Source organism: Protomyctophum bolini, assembly GCF_963924005.1.
Source record: "Protomyctophum bolini genome assembly, chromosome: 22".
In the NCBI taxonomy this organism is placed as follows: Eukaryota; Metazoa; Chordata; class Actinopteri; order Myctophiformes; family Myctophidae; genus Protomyctophum; species Protomyctophum bolini.
Genome location: NC_137883.1, coordinates 30,794,516 through 30,821,466, shown reverse-complemented (window position 1 = coordinate 30,821,466; position 26,951 = coordinate 30,794,516). Strand labels below are relative to the sequence as shown.

The following is a 26,951-nucleotide window of genomic DNA, read 5'->3' as shown; positions in this document are numbered from 1 at the left end:
CCGGCGTCCATATTTAGTTTTTATCGTCCAGCCAGTTCGTCGTTAATGGTGTCTGTGACCGGCAGGATGGAGTCCAGGTCCTTGTTCTGGGAGAGTTTCTGATAAGACTGAGAGCGCGCACACACACACACACACACACACACACACACACACACACACACACACACACACACACACACACACACACACACACACACACACACACACACACACACACACACACACACACACACACACACACACACACACACACACACACACACACACACACACACACACACACACACACACACGCGCGGTTAGGATTGGTACTTGACCAGATCAGACACTAGTCGAGGACCAGCAGCAGGTGTTTGTTTTCGTCGACTAAAACTAAAGACGAAATATGTTCCTTTTTTTTCCACTGACGAAAAACTACATGGAAACTAAATAAATGAACACTAAAAGCTACGACGACTCAAACTATAAGACTAAATATATCGACCATGTCGTCAACAAATAAAAACTAGACCATCTAGGACCATCAGCGCTCAGGACTAGGACCATCAGGTCTAGGACCATCAGGTCTAGGACCATCAGGTCTAGGACCATCAGCGCTCAGGACTAGGAACATCAGGTCTAGGACCATCAGCGCTCAGGACTAGGACCATCAGGACTAGGACCATCAGGTCTAGGACCATCAGGTCTAGGACCATCAGCGCTCAGGACTAGGAACATCAGGTCTAGGACCATCAGCGCTCAGGACTAGGACCATCAGGACTAGGACCATCAGGTCTAGGACCATCAGGTCTTACCTCAGAGAACTGGGCTTTGATGGCGTCGAACTTGATCTTCTCGTGGACCGCTCTGGCCACGTTGTTCCTCTCGAAAGGCTCTGGAACACAAACCGTTTTATCAGCCGCTCTGAACCCGTTCTGACCTGAGATCAGATTCTATAAATGTTCTTCTACATCCTGACAGTTTACCATTCTGACCTGAGATCAGATTCTATAAATGTTCTTCTACATCCTGACAGTTTACCATTCTGACCTGAGATCAGATTCTATAAATGTTCTTCTACATCCTGACAGTTTACCATTCTGACCTGAGATCAGATTCTATATAAATGGTCTTCTACATCCTGACAGTTTACCATTCTGACCTGAGATCAGATTCTATATAAATTGTCTTCTATACATCCTGACAGTTTACCATTCTGACCTGAGATCAGATTCTATATAAATGGTCTTCTACATCCTGACAGTTTACCATTCTGACCTGAGATCAGATTCTATATAAATGGTCTTCTATATCCTGACAGTTTACCATTCTGACCTGAGATCAGATTCTATAAATTGTCTTCTACATCCTGACAGTTTACCATTCTGACCTGAGATCAGATTCTATATAAATGGTCTTCTACATCCTGACAGTTTACCATTCTGACCTGAGATCAGATTCTATAAATTGTCTTCTACATCCTGACAGTTTACCATTCTGACCTGAGATCAGATTCTATATAAATGTTCTTCTACATCCTGACAGTTTACCATTCTGACCTGAGATCAGATTCTATATAAATGGCCTTCTACATCCTGACAGTTTACCATTCTGACCTGAGATCAGATTCTATAAATTGTCTTCTACATCCTGACAGTTTACCATTCTGACCTGAGATCAGATTCTATATAAATGGTCTTCTACATCCTGACAGTTTACCATTCTGACCTGAGATCAGATTCTATATAAATTGTCTTCTATACATCCTGACAGTTTACCATTCTGACCTGAGATCAGATTCTATATAAATGGTCTTCTACATCCTGACAGTTTACCATTCTGACCTGAGATCAGATTCTATATAAATTGTCTTCTACATCCTGACAGTTTACCATTCTGACCTGAGATCAGATTCTATATAAATTGTCTTCTACATCCTGACAGTTTTCTGAAAAAGCTTATGTTTCTATGTCAGTCGTTCTTCGACTTTTCAAAAATAATAGCAGACCTACAAGTTCGTAGCGCGCCACCGAGTGGCGCGCTACGAGCTTGTAGATCTGCTATTTTTCCAATAGCTAAAGCACAACATACATAATGCATAAACACAACCCCGACCCAAGATGAGGTTAATATACATGATGGTACAACTTTGTTGGACAGTTTAACGGTTAAGTTTCCTGTAATATTACACATCCCTAATCAGTGTTGACCTCTTGACCTTTCCCTCACTGACCTTCCACTGAGATGTACTCTCTGGAGGACGACGGGAGGTGACACTCCTTGTTGAGACGACGCGCCTCTCGCACCGAAACCACCTCCTTATCCCACCTATCAAAACACAGAGATACCAGCTGTATGAGCCAATGAAAAACACAAGAGATCCCAGCTGTATGAGCCAATGAAAAACACAAGAGATCCCAGCTGTGGGAGCCAATGAAAACACAAGAGATCCCAGCTGTATGAGCCAATGAAAAACACAAGAGATCCCAGCTGTAGGAGCCAATGAAAAACACAAGAGATCCCAGCTGTGGGAGCCAATGAAAAACACAAGAGATCCCAGCTGTATGAGCCAATGAAAAACACAAGAGATCCCAGCTGTATGAGCCAATGAAAAACACAAGAGATCCCAGCTGTATGAGCCAATGAAAAACACAAGAGATCCCAGCTGTATGAGCCAATGAAAAACACAAGAGATCCCAGCTGTATGAGCCAATGAAAAACACAAGAGATCCCAGCTGTGGGAGCCAATGAAAAACACAAGAGATCCCAGCTGTATGAGCCAATGAAAAACACAAGAGATCCCAGCTGTATGAGCCAATGAAAAACACAAGAGATCCCAGCTGTGGGAGCCAATGAAAAACACAAGAGATCCCAGCTGTGGGAGCCAATGAAAAACACAGAGAGATCCCAGCTGTGGGAGCCAATGAAAACATTGATTTAGAGAGAATAGCTAGATTTGTCGGTCCGTGAACCAAAACCGTGAAAAACGGATTACAGCGATGCCGTTTTATATCATTATTGACGAATTCCGTACATATGACGTTGCCACACGTCATAGGGACCGCCACCGACGCGTACATAGGACGTCTGAGGACGTCCTAGCGCATCCTCAATGTCACCGGGCGAGATAAGAATATTCTGAATTTTTCAGTTCGCCTTTCGTCTGCCGTATGCTAACGCTCTGGGCTCATGTTAGCATACCGTTGACTTAGCTGTTAGCGCGGCGGAAAGAATGACTCGTCTCTCCTAATCCAGGGCGCTCATCCGTCTCTCTCCCCGCAAAAAATATGAATGCTTTTTGTATCATATATCACATAAATTAAAACGATCGCAATGTAAGCTAGCAATGTGAAGTACACTTTTTTTTTTGTAGATTGTTTCCGGGTCGTGGGTGTCAGAGTAAAAGCGACCAGACAACTCCGGCACCCCAGAGCTTTTATTTAGAAGAACTTCCGGCACCGATTGTTTAAAAAGGACCTAAAGTCTTTAGCAGACTGTCCTAGACTGCCAACTACGTGTTTAATGCCTTTTTAACAACAAACAAAAAAAAAGATATATAATGGCGGTCTGAGCCTTTTGGCACCCCCTGGTGGCGATAAATGAGTTTTAAGGACAGACTCACTTGAAGACCATGGCGTAGTGCTGCAGGAAGCCCAGCAGCAGGACTCCCAGAGACGACTGGTTCTTGGAGTGGTAGGCCGGGATGTTCCTGGGACCGTGTGGGACCAGGTCCACCTCCATGGAGGGGTGGAAACACTCCTACAACACATTAGCCCATTCTGACCTGAGATCAGATTCTAAAAATGTTCTTCTACATCCTGACAGTTTGCCATTCTTACCCGAGATCAGATTCTAAAAATGTTCTTCTACATCCTGACAGTTTGTCATTCTTACCTGAGATCAGATTCTATAAATGTTCTTCTACATCCTGACAGTTTACCATTCTGACCTGAGATCAGATTCTATAAATGTTCTTCTACATCCTGACAGTTTACCATTCTGACCTGAGATCAGATTCTATAAATGTTCTTCTACATCCTGACAGTTTGCCATTCTGACCTGAGATCAGATTCTAAAAAACGTCTTCTACATCCTGACAGTTTTCTGAAAAAGCTGTGTTTCTATGTGTCGGTCGTTCTTTGATTTTTCAAAAAAAAAAAAGACCTACAAGCTCGTAGCGCGCCACTCGGTGGCACGCTATGAGCTTGTAGATCTGCTATTTTTCAATAGCTAAAGCACAACATGATGCTAACACCAAAAACGGGTTAAACTACTTACTGGGAAGTCTCTCTGTAGTGAAGGAAGGACCGGCTTGTGAAGAACTGGAAATAAATACAACAACATTCACCACGTCGTTACACACTGTGTGTGTGTGTGTGTGTGTGTGTGTGTGTGTGTGTGTGTTATTATTGCCACAGCTACCTATGCTGATTAGTTACCACTCACTCTGCAGGTAGCTGAGGACCATCAGAACCATCAGAACCAGGGTGTACTCACTCTGCAGGTAGCTGAGGACCATCAGAACCATCAGAACCAGGTTGTACTCACTCTGCAGGTAGCTGAGGACCATCAGAACCAGGGTGTAGCTGCTCAGAGTTCCTTTGCTGGCGTCGTTGATCTGATGACGCCGAGCCCACTTCTTGATGACCAGGATGAGGGGCTTGACCCTGGGGTCAGCTGCACGCACACACACGCACACACACAGGCGCGCACACACGCACACACACACACACACACACACACACACACCATTAACTACATAACGAGGTGATCACATGGTCCATACTATTAACACCAGGGAATGTTCCCTTTTTAATCAATGAAGGGCGGCTCCACTGCCCACGCTGCGCTGCGTTCGGTGACCGCTTTAAAATTGCCCCGGGTTGTTTTCTGACTCACGCACGCACGCACACGTCCAGTGGAGCCCCGTTGTAAGTGTCTTAACACAATCAGTCCCGGGATTCCTTCTGAATAGGAGAGAGATGTGTTGCTAGCTTACCTTGCTCTCGTTTTCATTTATACCATAAATAATCCACAGTGTTCATATTTTGAACTCCTCAATAGACTCACCTTCACCATAAGTCCTCAATAGAAAGGTGTTCCTGATGCCCACTGTGTTGTTGACGTTCAGGTCAAACTCCACCCCACTGAGAGAGAGGGAGAGAGAGAGAGAGAGAGAGAGAGAGAGAGAGAGAGAGAGAGAGAGAGAGAGAGAGAGGGAGAGGGAGAGGGAGAGAGAAGCGAGGTGTAATTTTAGAGTCCACAGAAGTGAACCTTTAAAAGTCTGTTTTCTCAACTCTCTGTTTCTCTGCCAGACATTATTCTATAAGCCACATCTCCAAAACTGGAGGGTCAAACTGAACAACCAATATGTCAGTTTGAAGCTACGATTCCCTGCTTTCATATGACATGAAGAAATGTGGTCACATTTCTATGTGTGCGGACATGTTGGGTCAGGGGTCAGGTTCAGGGTTAAAGGTGAAAGGTCGGCTCACCTGACGGTCTCTACGAAGCGCAGGATGGGCACTTTGGCTCTGATCAGGAGGGTTTCACGCAGGTACGCTGTCTCACACACACACACACACACACACACACACACACACACAGTCACACACACACACACACACACACACACACACACACACACACACACACACAATTAATGGCATGCCCAATATTAACCCATTTAGACCTGAGGTCGATTCTAGCACGTTAAAATTACCCGTTAAATAAGTGCCCTTGAGCAAGGCATTGAACCCCTACCATGAAATGTTCTATGAGCAGGGCCTGGCTGTAAACAAGTTATTGAGCTTAGTCCAGTTACCCTGCAGGGTAAACATAGTACCTTTCCTTTCCTTAGTCCAGTTACCCTGGGTAAACATGGTACCTTTCCTTTCCTTAGTCCAGTTACCCTGGGTAAACATGGTACCTTTCCCTTCCTTAGTCCAGTTACCCTGGGTAAACATAGTACCTTTCCTTTCCTTAGTCCAGTTACCCTGGGTAAACATGGTACCTTTCCTTTCCTTAGTCCAGTTACCCTGGGTAAACATAGTACCTTTCCTTTCCTTAGTCCAGTTACCCTGGGTAAACATGGTACCTTTCCTTTCCTTAGTCCAGTTACCCTGGGTAAACATAGTACCTTTCCTTTCCTTATTCCAGTTACCCTGGGTAAATATGGTACCTTTCCTTTCCTATATATATATTCAAAGATTTTGACCACATTTACAAGACAAAAATAAAACAGCAGACCTACAAGCTTGTAGATCTGCAATTTCTCTGCTATTTTTCAATAGCTAAAGTATAACATAATTGCTTGAAACACAAAAAGGGGTTCCCGCCCAGAATAGCTCACGGAATTATTTTATTAAATTAATGATTGTTGATTATATTTTACTAACTAACTAAATACATTAAGTTTAATTAATGTTGCATTATTATATATTATTATTATTATTATTATTATATACATCCTGTAAATGGTTCTGATTGGTTATTATCCACTAATGTTAATCCTTCATATTTATCAGGCTGCATTTCCGTCTCTTGGTAAATGGCTCCCCTTACAGGCGAGCTCTGGGAACACACCTCTAGGAACATCAGCCTGTCAATAGCCTTTTACCAACACTCAGGGTTGTTTTCGTCGACTAAAACTGAGACGAAAAAATGTTCGTCGACTAAAACTAAGACTAAATATACTGACAATTTCGTTGTCAAATAAAAACTAGACTTAAAATGTCAGGAAGGGACTATGGTGGACAAGAGATCCAGAATAAGTCATTTTACACGTGGTTGCATGCTGAGAATAGCAGATCTACAAGTACTCACGCAGCGTGCGGAACAGTCTCAGCAGAGAGTTCAGGACCAATAGGGGCTCAGGAAGATCTCTCATCTGAAACACAACAGATGGACCTGACCTCGACTACTTGTTTCACTGGAGAAACCTAAAGAGAAACCAAGCTATGATGACTAAAACTAAGACTAAAATATACTCACAATTAAAACAGCAGGACTAGACGCTATACTTTATTAAAATATAAGAGCTAAAACAGCAGGACTAGAAGCTATACTTTATTAAAATATAAAAGCTAAAACAGCAGGACTAGAAGCTATATTTAATTAAAATATAAAAGCTAAAAACAGCAGGACTAGAAGCTATATTTTTATTAAAATATAAAAGCTAAAACAGCAGGACTAGAAGCTATATTTAATTAAAATATAAAAGCTAAAACAGCAGGACTAGAAGCTATATTTAATTAAAATATAAAAGCTAAAACAGCAGGACTAGACGCTATATTTAATTAAAATATAAAAGCTAAAAACAGCAGGACTAGAAGCTATACTTTATTAAAATATAAAAGCTAAAACAGCAGGACTAGAAGCTATATTTAATTAAAATATAAAAGCTAAAACAGCAGGACTAGACGCTATATTTAATTAAAATATAAATGCTAAAGCAGCAGGACTAGAAGCTATATTTAATCAGAAGTCACCTGACCTTTCTCAGGGCCTTATGCAGGAATCCCAGAAATCCACGTGGAGGAGCAGACCAGGAATCCTAGAACAAAGAAACAACAACCAAACACACGGTAAACCACACAGACCATAACAACCACACCGCTACCTCAAACCACACAGACCATAACAACCACACCGCTACCTCAAACCACACAGACCATAACAACCACACCGCTACCTCAAACCACACAGACCATAACAACCACACCGTTACCTCAAACCACACAGACCATAACAACCACACCGTTACCTCAAACCACACAGACCATAACAACCACACAGTTACCTCAAACCACACAGACCATAACAACCACACCGCTACCTCAAACCACACAGACCATAACAACCACACCGCTACCTCAAACCACACAGACCATAACAACCACACAGTTACCTCAAACCACACAGACCATAACAACCACACCGCTACCTCAAACCACACAGACCATAACAACCACACCGTTACCTCAAAGTAAACACAGACCATAACAACCACACCGTTACCTCAAACCACACAGACCATAACAACCACACCGTTACCTCAAAGTAAACACAGACCATAACAACCACACCGCTACCTCAAACCACACAGACCATAACAACCACACCGTTACCTCAAACCACACAGACCATAACAACCACACCGCTACCTCAAACCACACAGACCATAACAACCACACCGTTACCTCAAACCACACAGACCATAACAACCACACCGTTACCTCAAACCACACAGACCATAACAACCACACCGTTACCTCAAACCACACAGACCATAACAACCACACCGCTACCTCAAACCACACAGACCATAACAACCACACCGCTACCTCAAACCACACAGACCATAACAACCACACCGTTACCTCAAACCACACAGACCATAACAACCACACCGTTACCTCAAACCACACAGACCATAACAACCACACCGCTACCTCAAACCACACAGACCATAACAACCACACCGTTACCTCAAACCACACAGACCATAACAACCACACCGCTACCTCAAACCACACAGACCATAACAACCACACCGTTACCTCAAAGTAAACACAGACCATAACAACCACACCGTTACCTCAAACCACACAGACCATAACAACCACACCGTTACCTCAAAGTAAACACAGACCATAACAACCACACCGTTACCTCAAACCACACAGACCATAACAACCACACCGCTACCTCAAAGTAAACACAGACCATAACAACCACACAGTTACCTCAAACCACACAGACCATAACAACCACACCGCTACCTCAAACCACACAGACCATAACAACCACACCATTACCTCAAAGTAAACACAGACCATAACAACCACACCGTTACCTCAAACCACACAGACCATAACAACCACACCGTTACCTCAAACCACACAGACCATAACAACCACACCGTTACCTCAAAGTAAACACAGACCATAACAACCACACCGTTACCTCAAACCACACAGACCATAACAACCACACCGTTACCTCAAAGTAAACACAGACCATAACAACCACACCGTTACCTCAAACCACACAGACCATAACAACCACACCGTTACCTCAAACCACACAGACCATAACAACCACACCGTTACCTCAAACCACACAGACCATAACAACCACACCGTTACCTCAAAGTAAACACAGACCATAACAACCACACCGCTACCTCAAAGTAAACACAGACCATAACAACCACACCGCTACCTCAAACCACACAGACCATAACAACCACACCGTTACCTCAAAGTAAACACAGACCATAACAACCACACCGTTACCTCAAAGTAAACACAGACCATAACAACCACACCGTTACCTCAAACCACACAGACCATAACAACCACACCGTTACCTCAAACCACACAGACCATAACAACCACACCGTTACCTCAAACCACACAGACCATAACAACCACACCGTTACCTCAAACCACACAGACCATAACAACCACACAGTTACCTCAAACCACACAGACCATAACAACCACACCGTTACCTCAAACCACACAGACCATAACAACCACACCGCTACCTCAAACCACACAGACCATAACAACCACACCGTTACCTCAAACCACACAGACCATAACAACCACACCGCTACCTCAAACCACACAGACCATAACAACCACACAGTTACCTCAAAGTAAACACAGACCATAACAACCACACCGTTACCTCAAACCACACAGACCATAACAACCACACAGTTACCTCAAACCACACAGACCATAACAACCACACCGTTACCTCAAACCACACAGACCATAACAACCACACCGTTACCTCAAAGTAAACACAGACCATAACAACCACACCGCTACCTCAAACCACACAGACCATAACAACCACACAGTTACCTCAAAGTAAACACAGACCATAACAACCACACCGTTACCTCAAACCACACAGACCATAACAACCACACCGTTACCTCAAACCACACAGACCATAACAACCACACCGTTACCTCAAAGTAAACACAGACCATAACAACCACACCGTTACCTCAAACCACACAGACCATAACAACCACACCGTTACCTCAAACCACACAGACCATAACAACCACACCGCTACCTCAAACCACACAGACCATAACAACCACACAGTTACCTCAAACCACACAGACCATAACAACCACACCGTTACCTCAAACCACACAGACCATAACAACCACACCGTTACCTCAAACCACACAGACCATAACAACCACACCGCTACCTCAAAGTAAACACAGACCATAACAACCACACCGTTACCTCAAACCACACAGACCATAACAACCACACCGTTACCTCAAACCACACAGACCATAACAACCACACCGCTACCTCAAAGTAAACACAGACCATAACAACCACACCGTTACCTCAAACCACACAGACCATAACAACCACACCGCTACCTCAAAGTAAACACAGACCATAACAACCACACCGCTACCTCAAACCACACAGACCATAACAACCACACAGTTACCTCAAACCACACAGACCATAACAACCACACCGCTACCTCAAACCACACAGACCATAACAACCACACAGTTACCTCAAACCACACAGACCATAACAACCACACCGCTACCTCAAACCACACAGACCATAACAACCACACAGTTACCTCAAACCACACAGACCATAACAACCACACCGTTACCTCAAAGTAAACACAGACCATAACAACCACACCGCTACCTCAAACCACACAGACCATAACAACCACACAGTTACCTCAAAGTAAACAGACCATAACAACCACACCGTTACCTCAAACCACACAGACCATAACAACCACACCGTTACCTCAAACCACACAGACCATAACAACCACACCGTTACCTCAAAGTAAACACAGACCATAACAACCACACCGTTACCTCAAAGTAAACACAGACCATAACAACCACACCGTTACCTCAAACCACACAGACCATAACAACCACACCGTTACCTCAAAGTAAACACAGACCATAACAACCACACCGTTACCTCAAACCACACAGACCATAACAACCACACCGTTACCTCAAACCACACAGACCATAACAACCACACCGTTACCTCAAAGTAAACACAGACCATAACAACCACACCGTTACCTCAAACCACACAGACCATAACAACCACACCGCTACCTCAAACCACACAGACCATAACAACCACACCATTACCTCAAAGAAAACACAGACCATAACAACCACACCGTTACCTCAAACCACACAGACCATAACAACCACACCACTACCTCAAACCACACAGACCATAACAACCACACCGTTACCTCAAAGTAAACACAGACCATAACAACCACACCGTTACCTCAAAGTAAACACAGACCATAACAACCACACCGTTACCTCAAAGTAAACACAGACCATAACAACCACACCGCTACCTCAAAGTAAACACAGACCATAACAACCACACCGCTACCTCAAACCACACAGACCATAACAACCACACCGCTACCTCAAACCACACAGACCATAACAACCACACCGCTACCTCAAAGTAAACACAGACCATAACAACCACACCGTTACCTCAAACCACACAGACCATAACAACCACACCGTTACCTCAAACCACACAGACCATAACAACCACACAGTTACCTCAAACCACACAGACCATAACAACCACACCGTTACCTCAAACCACACAGACCATAACAACCACACCGTTACCTCAAAGTAAACACAGACCATAACAACCACACCGTTACCTCAAAGTAAACACAGACCATAACAACCACACCGTTACCTCAAACCACACAGACCATAACAACCACACCGTTACCTCAAACCACACAGACCATAACAACCACACCGCTACCTCAAACCACACAGACCATAACAACCACACCGCTACCTCAAACCACACAGACCATAACAACCACACAGTTACCTCAAACCACACAGACCATAACAACCACACCGCTACCTCAAAGTAAACACAGACCATAACAACCACACCGTTACCTCAAACCACACAGACCATAACAACCACACCGTTACCTCAAAGTAAACACAGACCATAACAACCACACCGTTACCTCAAACCACACAGACCATAACAACCACACAGTTACCTTTAAAGTAAACACAGACCATAACAACCACACCGTTACCTCAAACCACACAGACCATAACAACCACACCGTTACCTCAAACCACACAGACCATAACAACCACACCGTTACCTCAAAGTAAACACAGACCATAACAACCACACCGCTACCTCAAACCACACAGACCATAACAACCACACCGCTACCTCAAACCACACAGACCATAACAACCACACCGTTACCTCAAAGTAAACACAGACCATAACAACCACACCGTTACCTCAAACCACACAGACCATAACAACCACACCGCTACCTCAAACCACACAGACCATAACAACCACACCGTTACCTCAAACCACACAGACCATAACAACCACACCGCTACCTCAAACCACACAGACCATAACAACCACACCGTTACCTCAAACCACACAGACCATAACAACCACACCGTTACCTCAAACCACACAGACCATAACAACCACACCGTTACCTCAAAGTAAACACAGACCATAACAACCACACCGTTACCTCAAACCACACAGACCATAACAACCACACCGCTACCTCAAACCACACAGACCATAACAACCACACCGTTACCTCAAACCACACAGACCATAACAACCACACCGCTACCTCAAAGTAAACACAGACCATAACAACCACACCGCTACCTCAAACCACACAGACCATAACAACCACACCGCTACCTCAAACCACACAGACCATAACAACCACACCGCTACCTCAAACCACACAGACCATAACAACCACACCGCTACCTCAAACCACACAGACCATAACAACCACACCGCTACCTCAAAGTAAACACAGACCATAACAACCACACCGCTACCTCAAACCACACAGACCATAACAACCACACAGTTACCTCAAACCACACAGACCATAACAACCACACCGTTACCTCAAACCACACAGACCATAACAACCACACCGCTACCTCAAACCACACAGACCATAACAACCACACAGTTACCTCAAACCACACAGACCATAACAACCACACCGCTACCTCAAACCACACAGACCATAACAACCACACCGTTACCTCAAACCACACAGACCATAACAACCACACCGTTACCTCAAAGTAAACACAGACCATAACAACCACACCGTTACCTCGAACCACACAGACCATAACAACCACACCGTTACCTCAAACCACACAGACCATAACAACCACACCGTTACCTCAAAGTAAACACAGACCATAACAACCACACCGTTACCTCAAACCACACAGACCATAACAACCACACCGTTACCTCAAAGTAAACACAGACCATAACAACCACACCGTTACCTCAAAGTAAACACAGACCATAACAACCACACCGTTACCTCAAACCACACAGACCATAACAACCACACCGTTACCTCAAACCACACAGACCATAACAACCACACCGTTACCTCAAACCACACAGACCATAACAACCACACCGCTACCTCAAAGTAAACACAGACCATAACAACCACACCGCTACCTCAAACCACACAGACCATAACAACCACACCGCTACCTCAAACCACACAGACCATAACAACCACACCGTTACCTCAAACCACACAGACCATAACAACCACACCGTTACCTCAAACCACACAGACCATAACAACCACACCGTTACCTCAAACCACACAGACCATAACAACCACACCGCTACCTCAAAGTAAACACAGACCATAACAACCACACCGCTACCTCAAACCACACAGACCATAACAACCACACCGCTACCTCAAACCACACAGACCATAACAACCACACCGCTACCTCAAACCACACAGACCATAACAACCACACAGTTACCTCAAAGTAAACACAGACCATAACAACCACACCGCTACCTCAAACCACACAGACCATAACAACCACACCGCTACCTCAAACCACACAGACCATAACAACCACACCGTTACCTCAAACCACACAGACCATAACAACCACACCGCTACCTCAAAGTAAACACAGACCATAACAACCACACCGCTACCTCAAACCACACAGACCATAACAACCACACCGTTACCTCAAACCACACAGACCATAACAACCACACCGCTACCTCAAAGTAAACACAGACCATAACAACCACACCGTTACCTCAAACCACACAGACCATAACAACCACACCGCTACCTCAAAGTAAACACAGACCATAACAACCACACCGTTACCTCAAACCACACAGACCATAACAACCACACCGCTACCTCAAACCACACAGACCATAACAACCACACCGTTACCTCAAAGTAAACACAGACCATAACAACCACACCGTTACCTCAAACCACACAGACCATAACAACCACACCGTTACCTCAAAGTAAACACAGACCATAACAACCACACCGCTACCTCAAAGTAAACACAGACCATAACAACCACACCGTTACCTCAAACCACACAGACCATAACAACCACACCGCTACCTCAAACCACACAGACCATAACAACCACACCGTTACCTCAAACCACACAGACCATAACAACCACACCGTTACCTCAAACCACACAGACCATAACAACCACACCGCTACCTCAAACCACACAGACCATAACAACCACACCGTTACCTCAAACCACACAGACCATAACAACCACACCGCTACCTCAAACCACACAGACCATAACAACCACACAGTTACCTCAAACCACACAGACCATAACAACCACACCGTTACCTCAAACCACACAGACCATAACAACCACACAGTTACCTCAAACCACACAGACCATAACAACCACACCGTTACCTCAAACCACACAGACCATAACAACCACACAGTTACCTCAAAGTAAACACAGACCATAACAACCACACCGTTACCTCAAACCACACAGACCATAACAACCACACCGTTACCTCAAACCACACAGACCATAACAACCACACCGCTACCTCAAACCACACAGACCATAACAACCACACCGTTACCTCAAACCACACAGACCATAACAACCACACCGTTACCTCAAAGTAAACACAGACCATAACAACCACACCGTTACCTCAAACCACACAGACCATAACAACCACACCGCTACCTCAAAGTAAACACAGACCATAACAACCACACCGTTACCTCAAACCACACAGACCATAACAACCACACCGTTACCTCAAACCACACAGACCATAACAACCACACCGCTACCTCAAACCACACAGACCATAACAACCACACCGCTACCTCAAAGTAAACACATACCATAACAACCACACCGCTACCTCAAACCACACAGACCATAACAACCACACCGTTACCTCAAACCACACAGACCATAACAACCACACCGTTACCTCAAACCACACACTAAATGGGTTAAGTTAAGTACGTACCAAAACCAGACACAGGTCTGCGTCGCTGCTCCTACAGGCCAGACCGCTCATAGACGAACCTGTCAGGTAGAGTCTACCCTCTGAGAGAGAGAGAGACAGAGAGACAGAGATTGAATTGATTGAAGTGATTTTTCCATTTAGGCATTCATCAGATGCTCTTAATCCAGAGCGATTTACAGTAAGCAAGAACCAAACACATGGTAATACATCACACACATACAAAGTATCATGAACTATACATAAGATAACAGAGGAATATCTATAAATATAATGAAACTGCGAGACGTGGCCAAAGCATTGATATGGTAATAAATAATAATTGTATTGTATGTGTGTGTGACGCGGCTTTTTCTTTTTATATATTTTTTATCCCACGATTTTGTAACCCATTTTTCACCCCTGTGTCAATCATCTAATGTGATCCTGGGCTCTACACACACTCCATCAACCTGGGGAGAGCAACGGACTTGAACTCATGCTTCCTTCATGCCTGAGTGTCCAAGTTGCTCCTTTACACCTGACAGGGGGGGAGTTTCCCTGGTTGGACGTAGCGTGTGGAAGGAACACGTTATTCCAACCAGTTCCTTTCCCCTCCATCAGGCGCCCCGGCTGGCCAGGGGGAGGCAGTTTAGAGACCAGGATTACTGCATGTTTTTTGTGAGGGTACCTACCCTAGGGGACACGGGGAGAACATGCAAACTCCACACAGAAAGGCCCTATCGCCAACCCCGCCTTCGGGTATGGGCACTGATGACGCGGAGGAGGAAACACGCCGCCAGCGCCCACTGCGTCCCGAGCGGGAATCGAACCCAGGACCTTCTAGCTGTGAGGCGACAGCACTACCAACTGTGCCACCGTGCCCCCTTGTGACACGGCTTTAAAAACAATCAAACATCACAATCAGTTTCTGTTACGATGTGTGATTTTTATCCAATTATAATTATATATACAGGCGCGGGTTCGACTCCCGATCGTGACGGCCTTCACTGCGAAAGCCACAAAAAAAACTCTTGTGCGCCCCAAGAGGGCGCACAAGAGGGCGTGTGCGGCACTATAAGTCTTACACTAAACGTGTTTGAGAAGCCCGGCCAATGCCTGTTCGTGTGCGTGTGCGTATGTTCGTGCGTGTGTCCATGGGTGTGTTGGTGCGTGTCTACGTGCGTGTGTTGGTGCGTGTCTACGTGCGTGTGTTGGTGCGTGTCTACGTGCGTGTGCGTGTGTTGGTGCGTGTCTACGTGCGTGTGCGTGTGTTGGTGCGTGTCTACGTGCGTTACCTGGGTACAGTCGGTTGATGTCGGCCTGCAGCCACGTCCTGAAGACCTCCTTCTGCTGGAGGTCACTGAGCCGCTGCTGACAGGACTCATAGACCTCCACCATCTGACTGGAGAGCTGCACACACACACACACACACACAGGTCACTGACAGGACTCATAGACCTCCACCATCTGACTGGAGAGCTGCACACACACACACACACACACACACAGGTCACTGACAGGACTCATAGACCTCCACCATCTAACTGGAGAGCTGCACACACACACGCACACACACACACACACACACACACACACACACACACACACACACACACACACACACACACACACACACACACACACACACACACACACACACACACACACACACACACACACACACACACACACACACACACACACACAGGACTCATAGACCTCCACCATCTGACTGGAGAGCTGCACACACACACACACACACACACACACACACACACACACACACACACACACACACACACAGGTCACTGACAGGACTCATAGACCTCCACCATCTGACTGGAGAGCTGCACGCACACAGTGTTGGTCTAATTTTAGTCGACTAAAGGTTATAAGATTTTAGTCGACTAAAGTATTGTTTGAAAAAGTCCACAGCCCTGATCTGAACTTGGTGGAGTGTGAGAGTGATGCAGTGGTTGAGTTTCTCTTTCTTTGATCTGAACTTGGTGGAGTGTGAGAGTGATGCAGTGGTTGAGTTTCTCTCTCTTTGATCTGAACTTGGTGGAGTGTGAGAGTGATGCAGTGGTTGAGTTTCTCTTTCTTTGATCTGAACTTGATGGAGTGTGAGAGTGATGCAGTGGTTGAGTTTCTCTTTCTTTGATCTGAACTTGGTGGAGTGTGAGAGTGATGCAGTGGTTGAGTTTCTCTTTCTTTGATCTGAACTTGGTGGAGTGTGAGAGTGATGCAGTGGTTGAGTTTCTCTTTCGTCATGTTTTCGCTTTCTCAGAGTATCTTTCTAGGGCATGGGACAGGAGGCGAAGGGTGACGTATGACTACCGTATACAGTAGGGCTGACCCAAAAAAAACGATTAATCGACGTTCAATCGATACGCACGGGAATCGATTTTTAAATTTTGAATCGAATAGTCATTAAAAATAAAGCAGACGCTTTTGGTCCACGAGACGGCCCCATTTGGTCCGCGAGCCATGCTTGCGCCTCGCAGCACCTCGCAACGCCTCCTCTTTCCCCCGTGTTAACAACAAGGAAGGCAAGCGCATGCACCACAGCTCACTGAGCTCAGTGGACATTAAATATAGGCTACCATGTTTGATAAGTCATATAAAAACATTACTTACACGAAAATGAAAATATAAACTTCACAGATTATAGATCACTTGGAATTATAACAATCTGTTGAGTATTGCCTGAATAATGCCACTATAAAATCCCAACTTTTATCGATGCGCCATTGCGCTGAGAACCTTGTGGAGCCTGGCGGTGTAGCCTACATTATACTTGTGAGGACCTGCTTGGATTCACATGGTGAGAGCGCTCAGTGCACCGAAAATTCAAAGATCTGCAATCTCATGCGCTGCGTTGTGCATATTGGCTGAGTATAATGGCACGAATTAAACTAGGCATATAGATTTATTTTGGCGATTTTGCTCCTACAGACCCAGACCAAAACACCTTTTCTCTTTGGTATTTAATTGCATCTGATCGTATTATTGTAATTGTGTAGCCTATACTATTTGCCTGTGTTTTGTCTTTTAATTATGCTTTTTTTTGTGCGCCGATGGTGATGCTCCACTTGTTTCAGCCTGTAGGCCTACAGCACTTTGGTCAGCTTTTATTGTTTTAAATGTGCTATATAAATAAAGTTTGATTTAGGCCTATATTGGAGCAGGTGCTGGCAAATAACTAATTACTGTAATGCAGTGAAGTTGCGCAAATGTCAATTCAATTAGCAAGCGGAGCTGCATGCATTCTGCACTGCAGTCTGCAGATCTCTTCTTAAAGTTTACTTTAATATTATGGTTTACTTTCAACCATAAACCATAATATGATTGACAAACCTTGGATTATAATTCTTCATCGACCAACAGCGCATGCAGCATGACTATGAGGTAAATTTAACTATGTGGGATTTCTCCATCGGCATCGCATGTCGATAAAAAATGGGATTTCACTAGTGGCATTATTCAGGCAATACTCGATTGTTATAATTCCAAGTGATCTATAATCTGTGAAGTTTATATATTTTTTCCCATACGCACACTCACAGTCACATTAACTTTATGATCAATCAAATCAACCGTGGTTGATTTTATTTGTGTCAGGCTTGAAGAGTTCATTCATGTTACCGTTCTTTTACAATTGACAGAGGAGTTTGGATTATATATATTTTTATTTGATGGAGAGGTAATGCCTGTTTCAGGCAGTTGACTTGTTACGGTCGGATGTTTAATTAAGCCTAATTATTTGTGCTTCACTGCTTTCATGAAGGCTGCAACAGTTGTTGCTTATTGTTTAAAATAAATGAGACCAATCCAAGCATGCCTTTCTCTCCGCTATATCGTTGTTTAAGCCAAAGAGTCACTGCTCGCATCGCGCGCATTGCACGCCGCGCGCATCGCGCGCCTCGCACCGCCTCGCACCACCCCCCCCCCCCCCCCCCCCGTTGGGTTTCGAAGCGTCGACGTTCGAAACGCGGGAATCGATCATCAAATACGTAATCGAAGGTCAGCCCTAGTATACAGTAAAGGTCATTACACACTGGCGAATTGGCAACGCGATATATTCGTGCGAATAATTCGCATTTAAAAAAAAACAATTGAAGTCCATGCAAGCTTCCACATCAGTGGCGAATGTGCGAAAATGCGACCGTTTTCGCTCTTTATTTGTTCGCTCTGGTGTCGTATTTTGCAGAGATTCGCAGGCGAACTGCAACATGCAACATTTCGCATTTTCAGATCGCTTATTCGCATCGCGTCGCTAATTCGCCAGTGTGTATGGACCTTAACTGTTTTACAGATCGGTTATATAATATTTCATGTACAGGTCTGTGTGTCGGTAATCTGAATGAGTTGCTGGATGGCTACACTCTGACCTTGTCCGAGGTGTAGGGGTACAGGGGGAGGGGCTAACTGACCTTGTCCGAGGCGTAGGGGTACAGGGGGAGGGGCTAACTGACCTTGTCCGAGGCGTAGGGGTACAGGGGGAGGGGCTAACTGACCTTGTCCGAGGCGTAGGGGTACAGGGGGAGGGGCTAACTGACCTTGTCCGAGGCGTAGGGGTACAGGGGGAGGGGCTAACTGACCTTGTCCGAGGCGTAGGGGTACAGGGGGAGGGGCTAACTGACCTTGTCCGAGGCGTAGGGGTACAGGGGGAGGGGCTAACTGACCTTGTCCGAGGCGTAGGGGTACAGTTTGCTGTGACTCCGAGGCAGAGGCGTGTCCAGAGGCGTGTCCTTCTCCTGGACAGAACTCCCTGCTGTTACGGCTGGCGACATTATTACAAATGTTAAAAATGTTAAAAGGGATTATGATTTTCACTTAAGGTTTTCTGAGCTCAATCCACCCTTTGTCAAGTCCCGCCCCTGGTTGTGCCCCTCTCTTCGCACCCATTGGTTGCCGTGTCGTGGTTGGACAAGAATCCTCTCTCTCTCTCTCCGTCCACTACCACTGAAATAACAGGTGTTTCAGTTCACTTCGTGTTGATATTCTGTTCACTAAATTATTATTTTAAACCTGGTGTCAGTCCAAAAGGAACATCACAGCTCAGCACGGTGACTGCAGGGCAGATCATGTTTGTTTTTAGTCGTTTCCAAAAACGATGTTTTAGCAAATTCAACGTAAACAAGGCCGGAACCAGGGGGCGGGACAAGGCAGAAAGAAGAGCCCGCTGGTTGGTCAGTCAAGAAGGCTGACAAATGGTGCATTGAGGTCATAAAACCGAAAAAGAAGAATACAAATGAATGAAATGTCATGAAACCTTTAAGTTGACCAAAGTTCAATATTATAATGAAATGTCATGACACCTTTAAGTTGACCAAAGTTCAATATTATAATGAAATGTCAAGACACCTTTAAGTTGACCAAAGTTCAATATTATAATGAAATGTCATGAAACCTTTAAGTTGACCAAAGTTCAATATTATAATTAAATGTCAAGACACCTTTAAGTTGACCAAAGTTCAATATTATAATGAAATGTCATGACACCTTTAAGTTGACCAAAGTTCAATATTATAATGAAATGTCATGAAACCTTTAAGTTGACCGTTCAATATTATATAAAACTTGATTTACAACAAGCTGTGTTGGGCCATTTTTCAACAACATGGATATAAATGGTCGATTATGCAAAAAAAAAATTGGCGATTATTATGCGTAAAAACTAAACGCCACGTTTACGCCTTACCTGGCGCTCCGTGGCGGGGGGGAGGAGGAGGCGGAGGGGAGGAGGAGGCGGGGTCCAGACGTTGTTGCTTGGAGGGGGGCGGGGCATGCTGCTGCTGCTGCTTGGGGGCGTGGTCTTTGGGGAGCGGAGGGGGCGTGGCCGCACGCCGTTGCTTGGCGGGGGGCGGGGCCTGATGCTGCTGGGGGGCGTGGTCTTCGTTCGGCCTCCTGGAGTGACGAGCGAACACAGACAGGATGTCGTCATCAGACGGTTTAACCCGTTCTGACCTGAGATCAGATTCTATGAAAGTCTTCTACATCTTGACAGTTTACCGTTCTGACCTGAGATCAGATTCTAAAAATGTTCTTCTACATCCTGACAGTTTACCGTTCTGACCTGAGATCAGATTCTAAAATTGTCTTCTACATCCTTACAGTTTTCTGAAAAAGCTATGTTTCCATGTCAGTCGTTCTTCGATTTAAAAAAAGAATAGCAGATCTACAAGCTCGTAGCGCGCCACCAAGTGGCGCGCTACGAGCTTGTAGGTCTGCTATTTTTGAAAAATCCAAGAACGACTGAAATAGAAACATAGCTTTTTCAGAAGACTGTCAGGATTTAGAAGACATTTGTAGAATCTGATCTCAGGTCAGAATGGGTTAAAACAAGTGAAAACTATTAAAAAAAGACTAAAATGACTAAAACTAAAATCTAAATTTGCTGCCCAAAAACAAACTTCCCCCCCCCCCCCCCCAAACGGGAGCGTGTCTTACTTGCGTCGTTTGGCGGCGTAGGCAGTGTTTTTGTTGTTGGGGGGGGCGGCGGCGGCGGCGGCTTGGGGCGTGGGCAACCACGGCATGGAGTAAGCCCAACGGTCCGCCTCCGTCCGCTGGTACTGTTGTGTGATGGGCGGGGCTTGAGCATGGCCGCTGCAGAGTAAACACGCACGCACGCACACACGGAAAGAATGGTACACCCATCAATAAGTATGCATGATATCGGGTCATATCGGTATCTGCGAATATGCCAGTCTAACCAGTGATCAGACACAGGGGTAAGACACTATGCCAGTCTAACCAGTGATCAGACACAGGGGTAAGGGGGTCGACACTATGCCAGTCTAACCAGTGATCCCACACAGGGGTAAGGGGGTCGACACTATGCCAGTCTAACCAGTGATCAGACACAGGGGTAAGGGGGTCGACACTATGCCAGTCTAACCAGTGATCCCACACAGGGGTAAAGGGGGTTGACACTATGCCAGTCTAACCAGTGATCCCACACAGGGGATAAGGGGGTTGACACTATGCCAGTCTAACCAGTGATCCCACACAGGGGGTAAGGGGGTTGACACTATGCCAGTCTAACCAGTGATCCCACACAGGGGGTAAGGGGGTCGACACTATGCCAGTCTAACCAGTGATCCCACACAGGGGATAAGGGGGTTGACACTATGCCAGTCTAACCAGTGATCCCACACAGGGGTAAGGGGGTCGACACTATGCCAGTCTAACCAGTGATCACACACAGGGGTAAGGGGTTGACACTATGCCAGTCTAACCAGTGATCACACACAGGGGTAAGGGGGTCGACACTATGCCAGTCTAACCAGTGATCCCACACAGCGGGTAAGGGGTCGACACTATGCCAGTCTAACCAGTGATCCCACATAGGGGTAAGGGGTTGACACTATGCCAGTCTAACCAGTGATCCCACACAGGGGGTAAGGGGTCGACACTATGCCAGTCTAACCAGTGATCCCACACAGGGGTAAGGGGTCGACACTATGCCAGTCTAACCAGTGATCCCACACAGGGGTAAGGGGGTTGACACTATGCCAGTCTAACCAGCGATCCCACACAGGGGTAAGGGGTCGACACTATGCCAGTCTAACCAGCGATCCCACACAGGGGTAAGGGGGTTGACACTATGCCAGTCTAATAAGGCTGTCACGATTCTCGATACGAATCGAAATTGAATCGAAATTGACGTTCGATTCAGTGTATCGAAATGACACACCGTCTCGCGATGTTTTATGTTTTTACTTCCGCGAGCGGCCGGGCCATTCCGCCCATGCGAATGCATGGAGAAAAAAAAGAGACGAAAAGCCAGCTGTATCGGAGCCGTGCCACACCCACACACACACAGAGAGAGAAAGAGAGAGAGGAGAGAGGAGTTGACAGAAGTGAGACAACGAGACCGCTGTTGCGTTTCACATGGCCAGTGCTGTTGTAGACAGCGGCGACGACGATGATACACGGAAATAAGTGTGGAAAAGAAGACGAGTGCCGTATCCCAAAGGCAACACGTCAAATATGGGCCAGTATCTTAGCAGACATCACCCTAACCGCAAGCACGGGAGCAGCGCATGTCGGACCATCGCTTTTTCGCATCGCAGCGACGGTCCCCCCGCTGCGGAGCGGACCGTTGCCCCGTCGGCTAGAATGCTGTCGGAAAATAGTGTGCCTCCCAAAGACAACAACACAGCCAACTATATTCTAGATTCTTATAGAGAAAAGCTCTCAGCTAATTCGCCCCGTGCAAAACAATTAACGCACGGAGTTGCGGTCTGCATAGCTGCAGACATGCGACCACTTTCAATGGTGGAAAACGCTGGCTTTCAATATTTAATGAGAGTTGCAGAACAGCAGAACCACGTTACAAAATGCCATGCAGGTCGCATATGACCACGCGTGTGTTGCCTGGCATGTATGATAAAGTGAGGGCACAAATCACTGAAGGGCTGAGCCATGCAGATCAAATTGCACTAACAACAGATGGGTCTATATACTATTTGTCTTTTTTTTTCTTTCCTTTACTTACTTAGAGCTTAACAAGAATGTTACAAGTCATCTCATCTTAAAGAAACATTAAAAAAAATGTTAGGGCATAAAACCCAAAGTTGTTAAACCTTTTATTATTCTCATTCTGATTTGTTATTTATAGAAAATAAATGTGACTTATTGGGAAACAAGTGTTTTTCTTTACAAACCAAGGTATTGGCCTAAATTATAATGAATATAGCCCTCAATGCTGAAAAAGGAGGTTTTAAAAAAATTTATTGAAAAAATGTAATCAAACATCGAAGCAAATCGTGAGCTTCAAATCGAAAATTGAATTGAATCGTGGACTAGGCGAATCGTGATAGCGAATCGAACATCGAATCGAATCGTGAGCTGCAAATCGAAAATTGAATTGAATCGTGGACTAGGCGAATCGTGACAGCCCTACAGTCTAACCAGTGATCAGACACAGGGGTAAGGGGGTTGACACTATGCCAGTCTAACCAGCGATCCGACACAGGGGTAAGGGGTTGACACTATGCCAGTCTAACCAGCGATCCCACACAGGGGTAAGGGGGTCGACACTATGCCAGTCTAACCAGTGATCCCACACAGGGGTAAGGGGTTAACACTATGCCAGTCTAACCAGTGATCCCACACAGGGGTAAGGGGTCGACACTATGCCAGTCTAACCAGTGATCAGACACAGGGGTAAGGGGTCGACACTATGCCAGTCTAACCAGTGATCCCACACAGGGGTAAGGGGTCGACACTATGCCAGTCTAACCAGTGATCCCACACAGGGGGTAAGGGGTCGTCAACACTATGCCAGTCTAACCAGTGATCCCACACAGGGGGTAAGGGGTCGACACTATGCCAGTCTAACCAGCGATCCCACACAGGGGTAAGGGGTCGACACTATGCCAGTCTAACCACCGATCCCACACAGGGGTAAGGGGTCGACACTATGCCAGTCTAACCAGTGATCCCACACAGGGGGTAAGGGGGTTGACACTATGCCAGTCTAACCAGTGATCCCACACATGGGTAAGGGGTTGACACTATGCCAGTCTAACCAGTGATCCCACACAGGGGGTAAGGGGGTTGACACTATGCCAGTCTAACCAGTGATCCCACACAGGGGTAAAGGGGTCGACACTATGCCAGTCTAACCAGTGATCCCACACAGGGGTAAAGGGGTCGACACTATGCCAGGTAAATAAAATGGTCTTCTCAAGCTCACCTGCCGTTATTGGCGAGTGGTTGATGCTGCAGGTTTGGGGGTCCGGGACCCAGCAGGCCGTTCTGGGCTGGACGCCGAGCGTTAGGAGGGGGTCCTAACAGGCCTGTCCGGGCGGGATGCTGCGGGGACCGCCACCCTGACCCCACACCGCCGTGGGGGAACATTCTGAAAGCCTCCGCTCGGGATCAGCATCAATGCCACGACAGGCGTCTGGGAAAGAACGGCAGCAGAAAAGATGGAGGTTAGTGGAGTCTGTTGTCAAAAGACTGTAAAGATGGAGGTTAGTGGAGTCTGTTGTCAAAAGACTGTAAAGATGGAGGTTAGTGGAGTCTGTTGTCAAAAGACTGTAAAGATGGAGGTTAGTGGAGTCTGTTGTCAAAAGACTGTAAAGATGGAGGTTAGTGGAGTCTGTTGTCAAAAGACTGTAAAGATGGAGGTTAGTGGAGTCTGTTGTCAAAAGACTGTAAAGATGGAGGTTAGTGGAGTCTGTTGTCAAAAGACTGTAAAAAACACAGATTGTGCATTAATTATATACACACACACACACACACACACACACACACACACCTTTACATAGATGGTGCATTACATTCACATTTGAGCCACGGACCACCATTTGATGACATTTAGCCTCTCAGACCCATTTGAGCCACGGAACCACCATTTGATGACATTTAGCCTCTCAGACCCATTTGAGCCACGGAACCACCATTTGATGACATTTAGCCTCTCAGACCCATTTGAGCCACGGAACCACCATTTGATGACATTTAGCCTCTCAGACCCATTTGAGCCACGGAACCACCATTTGATGACATTTAGCCTCTCAGACCCATTTGAGCCACGGACCACCATTTGATGACATTTAGCCTCTCAGACCCATTTGAGCCACGGAACCACCATTTAGACTGAAGTTCAGCTCTGATGAACACAACCTACAATACCAGACATTCAGCACAAGGTCTTTTTCCCATCTCAAAAACAAATGCAATGCAACACACAGTAATATATAGAGCAATGAGAGAGCTGCATATCACAAATCAGACAGGCAACAAGTAGATCACATTTTTAAAAATAAGTTAAAGAAATATCTCATGTCACTTGCTTTTGATGGTCATTGAACACTGTTTAAAATCTTTCATACTGAACGGTATAGGCTACTCAAACTGAAATTGTATTCATGGTTTGCGATGTTATATTTATCAATCAATTGTTTTATATTTAGTTGTATTTTTTTTTTTTAAACTGTTTTTCTTACAGTCTTGTAAAATGTATTTAATATGATGTAATTATAATGTATTGTAGGTGTGGAGCCCCAGGAAGAGTAGCTGCTACTAAAGGTAGTAGCTAATGGGGATCCAAATAAACAAATACAAGTAAACAAATTAGCCTCTCAGCCCCAACTAACTAAAAGAGACTATAATTATTATGTTGTCTTTGGAGGAGATTTTGTCCACAATTCAATGCTGTGTAAAAGTACTTATTCTTTAAATAACAATGCAGATGTTGTTTATTTAAAACACCAAATGTTAACTGTTGAGAGCGTAACAGTGAAACCAAATGGAATAATATTATAAGGGTCCATATGGTTTTAGCGACGCTGCATGTTAGTAAACAAACACAGCGTGGGGTTTAAACTCACCGCAGAGTAAACGGGACGTCCCTGAAGAATGTAAACAACAATAACAACTAAAGCGTGTGTTATTATTTTGTTCACAGTGTAAATATATAGAGTTACAAAAGATAAACGAAAACAAACACAATGTAATCTAATGTGTGTTGGCTTAGCTTTAGCCTGTTAGCATGAA

At 45.3% G+C, this 26,951-nt stretch overlaps 1 protein-coding gene across 2 annotated transcripts; it reads right to left on the bottom strand.

Annotated features, from left to right (window-relative positions):
• On the bottom strand, positions 1-26,951 carry tent2 (terminal nucleotidyltransferase 2). Of its 2 annotated transcripts, XM_080755251.1 has the most exons (17): positions 26,786-26,951; positions 25,144-25,353; positions 21,891-22,046; positions 21,142-21,347; positions 20,123-20,220; positions 16,733-16,847; positions 15,459-15,538; positions 7,475-7,534; positions 6,805-6,868; positions 5,475-5,541; positions 5,050-5,126; positions 4,528-4,656; positions 4,258-4,301; positions 3,602-3,738; positions 2,213-2,307; positions 795-874; positions 1-107 (listed from the first exon to the last, which is right to left on the bottom strand). In XM_080755251.1, the coding sequence occupies exons 2-17, from the start codon at positions 25,305-25,307 to the stop codon at positions 21-23; spliced, it is 1,659 nt and encodes a 552-aa protein (XP_080611377.1). In that variant the 5' UTR covers positions 25,308-25,353; positions 26,786-26,951; the 3' UTR covers positions 1-20. The 2 variants fall into 2 exon arrangements, with proteins under 2 accessions (XP_080611377.1, XP_080611378.1); XM_080755252.1 differs by lacking the exon at positions 795-874 and having other exon boundaries at positions 3-107.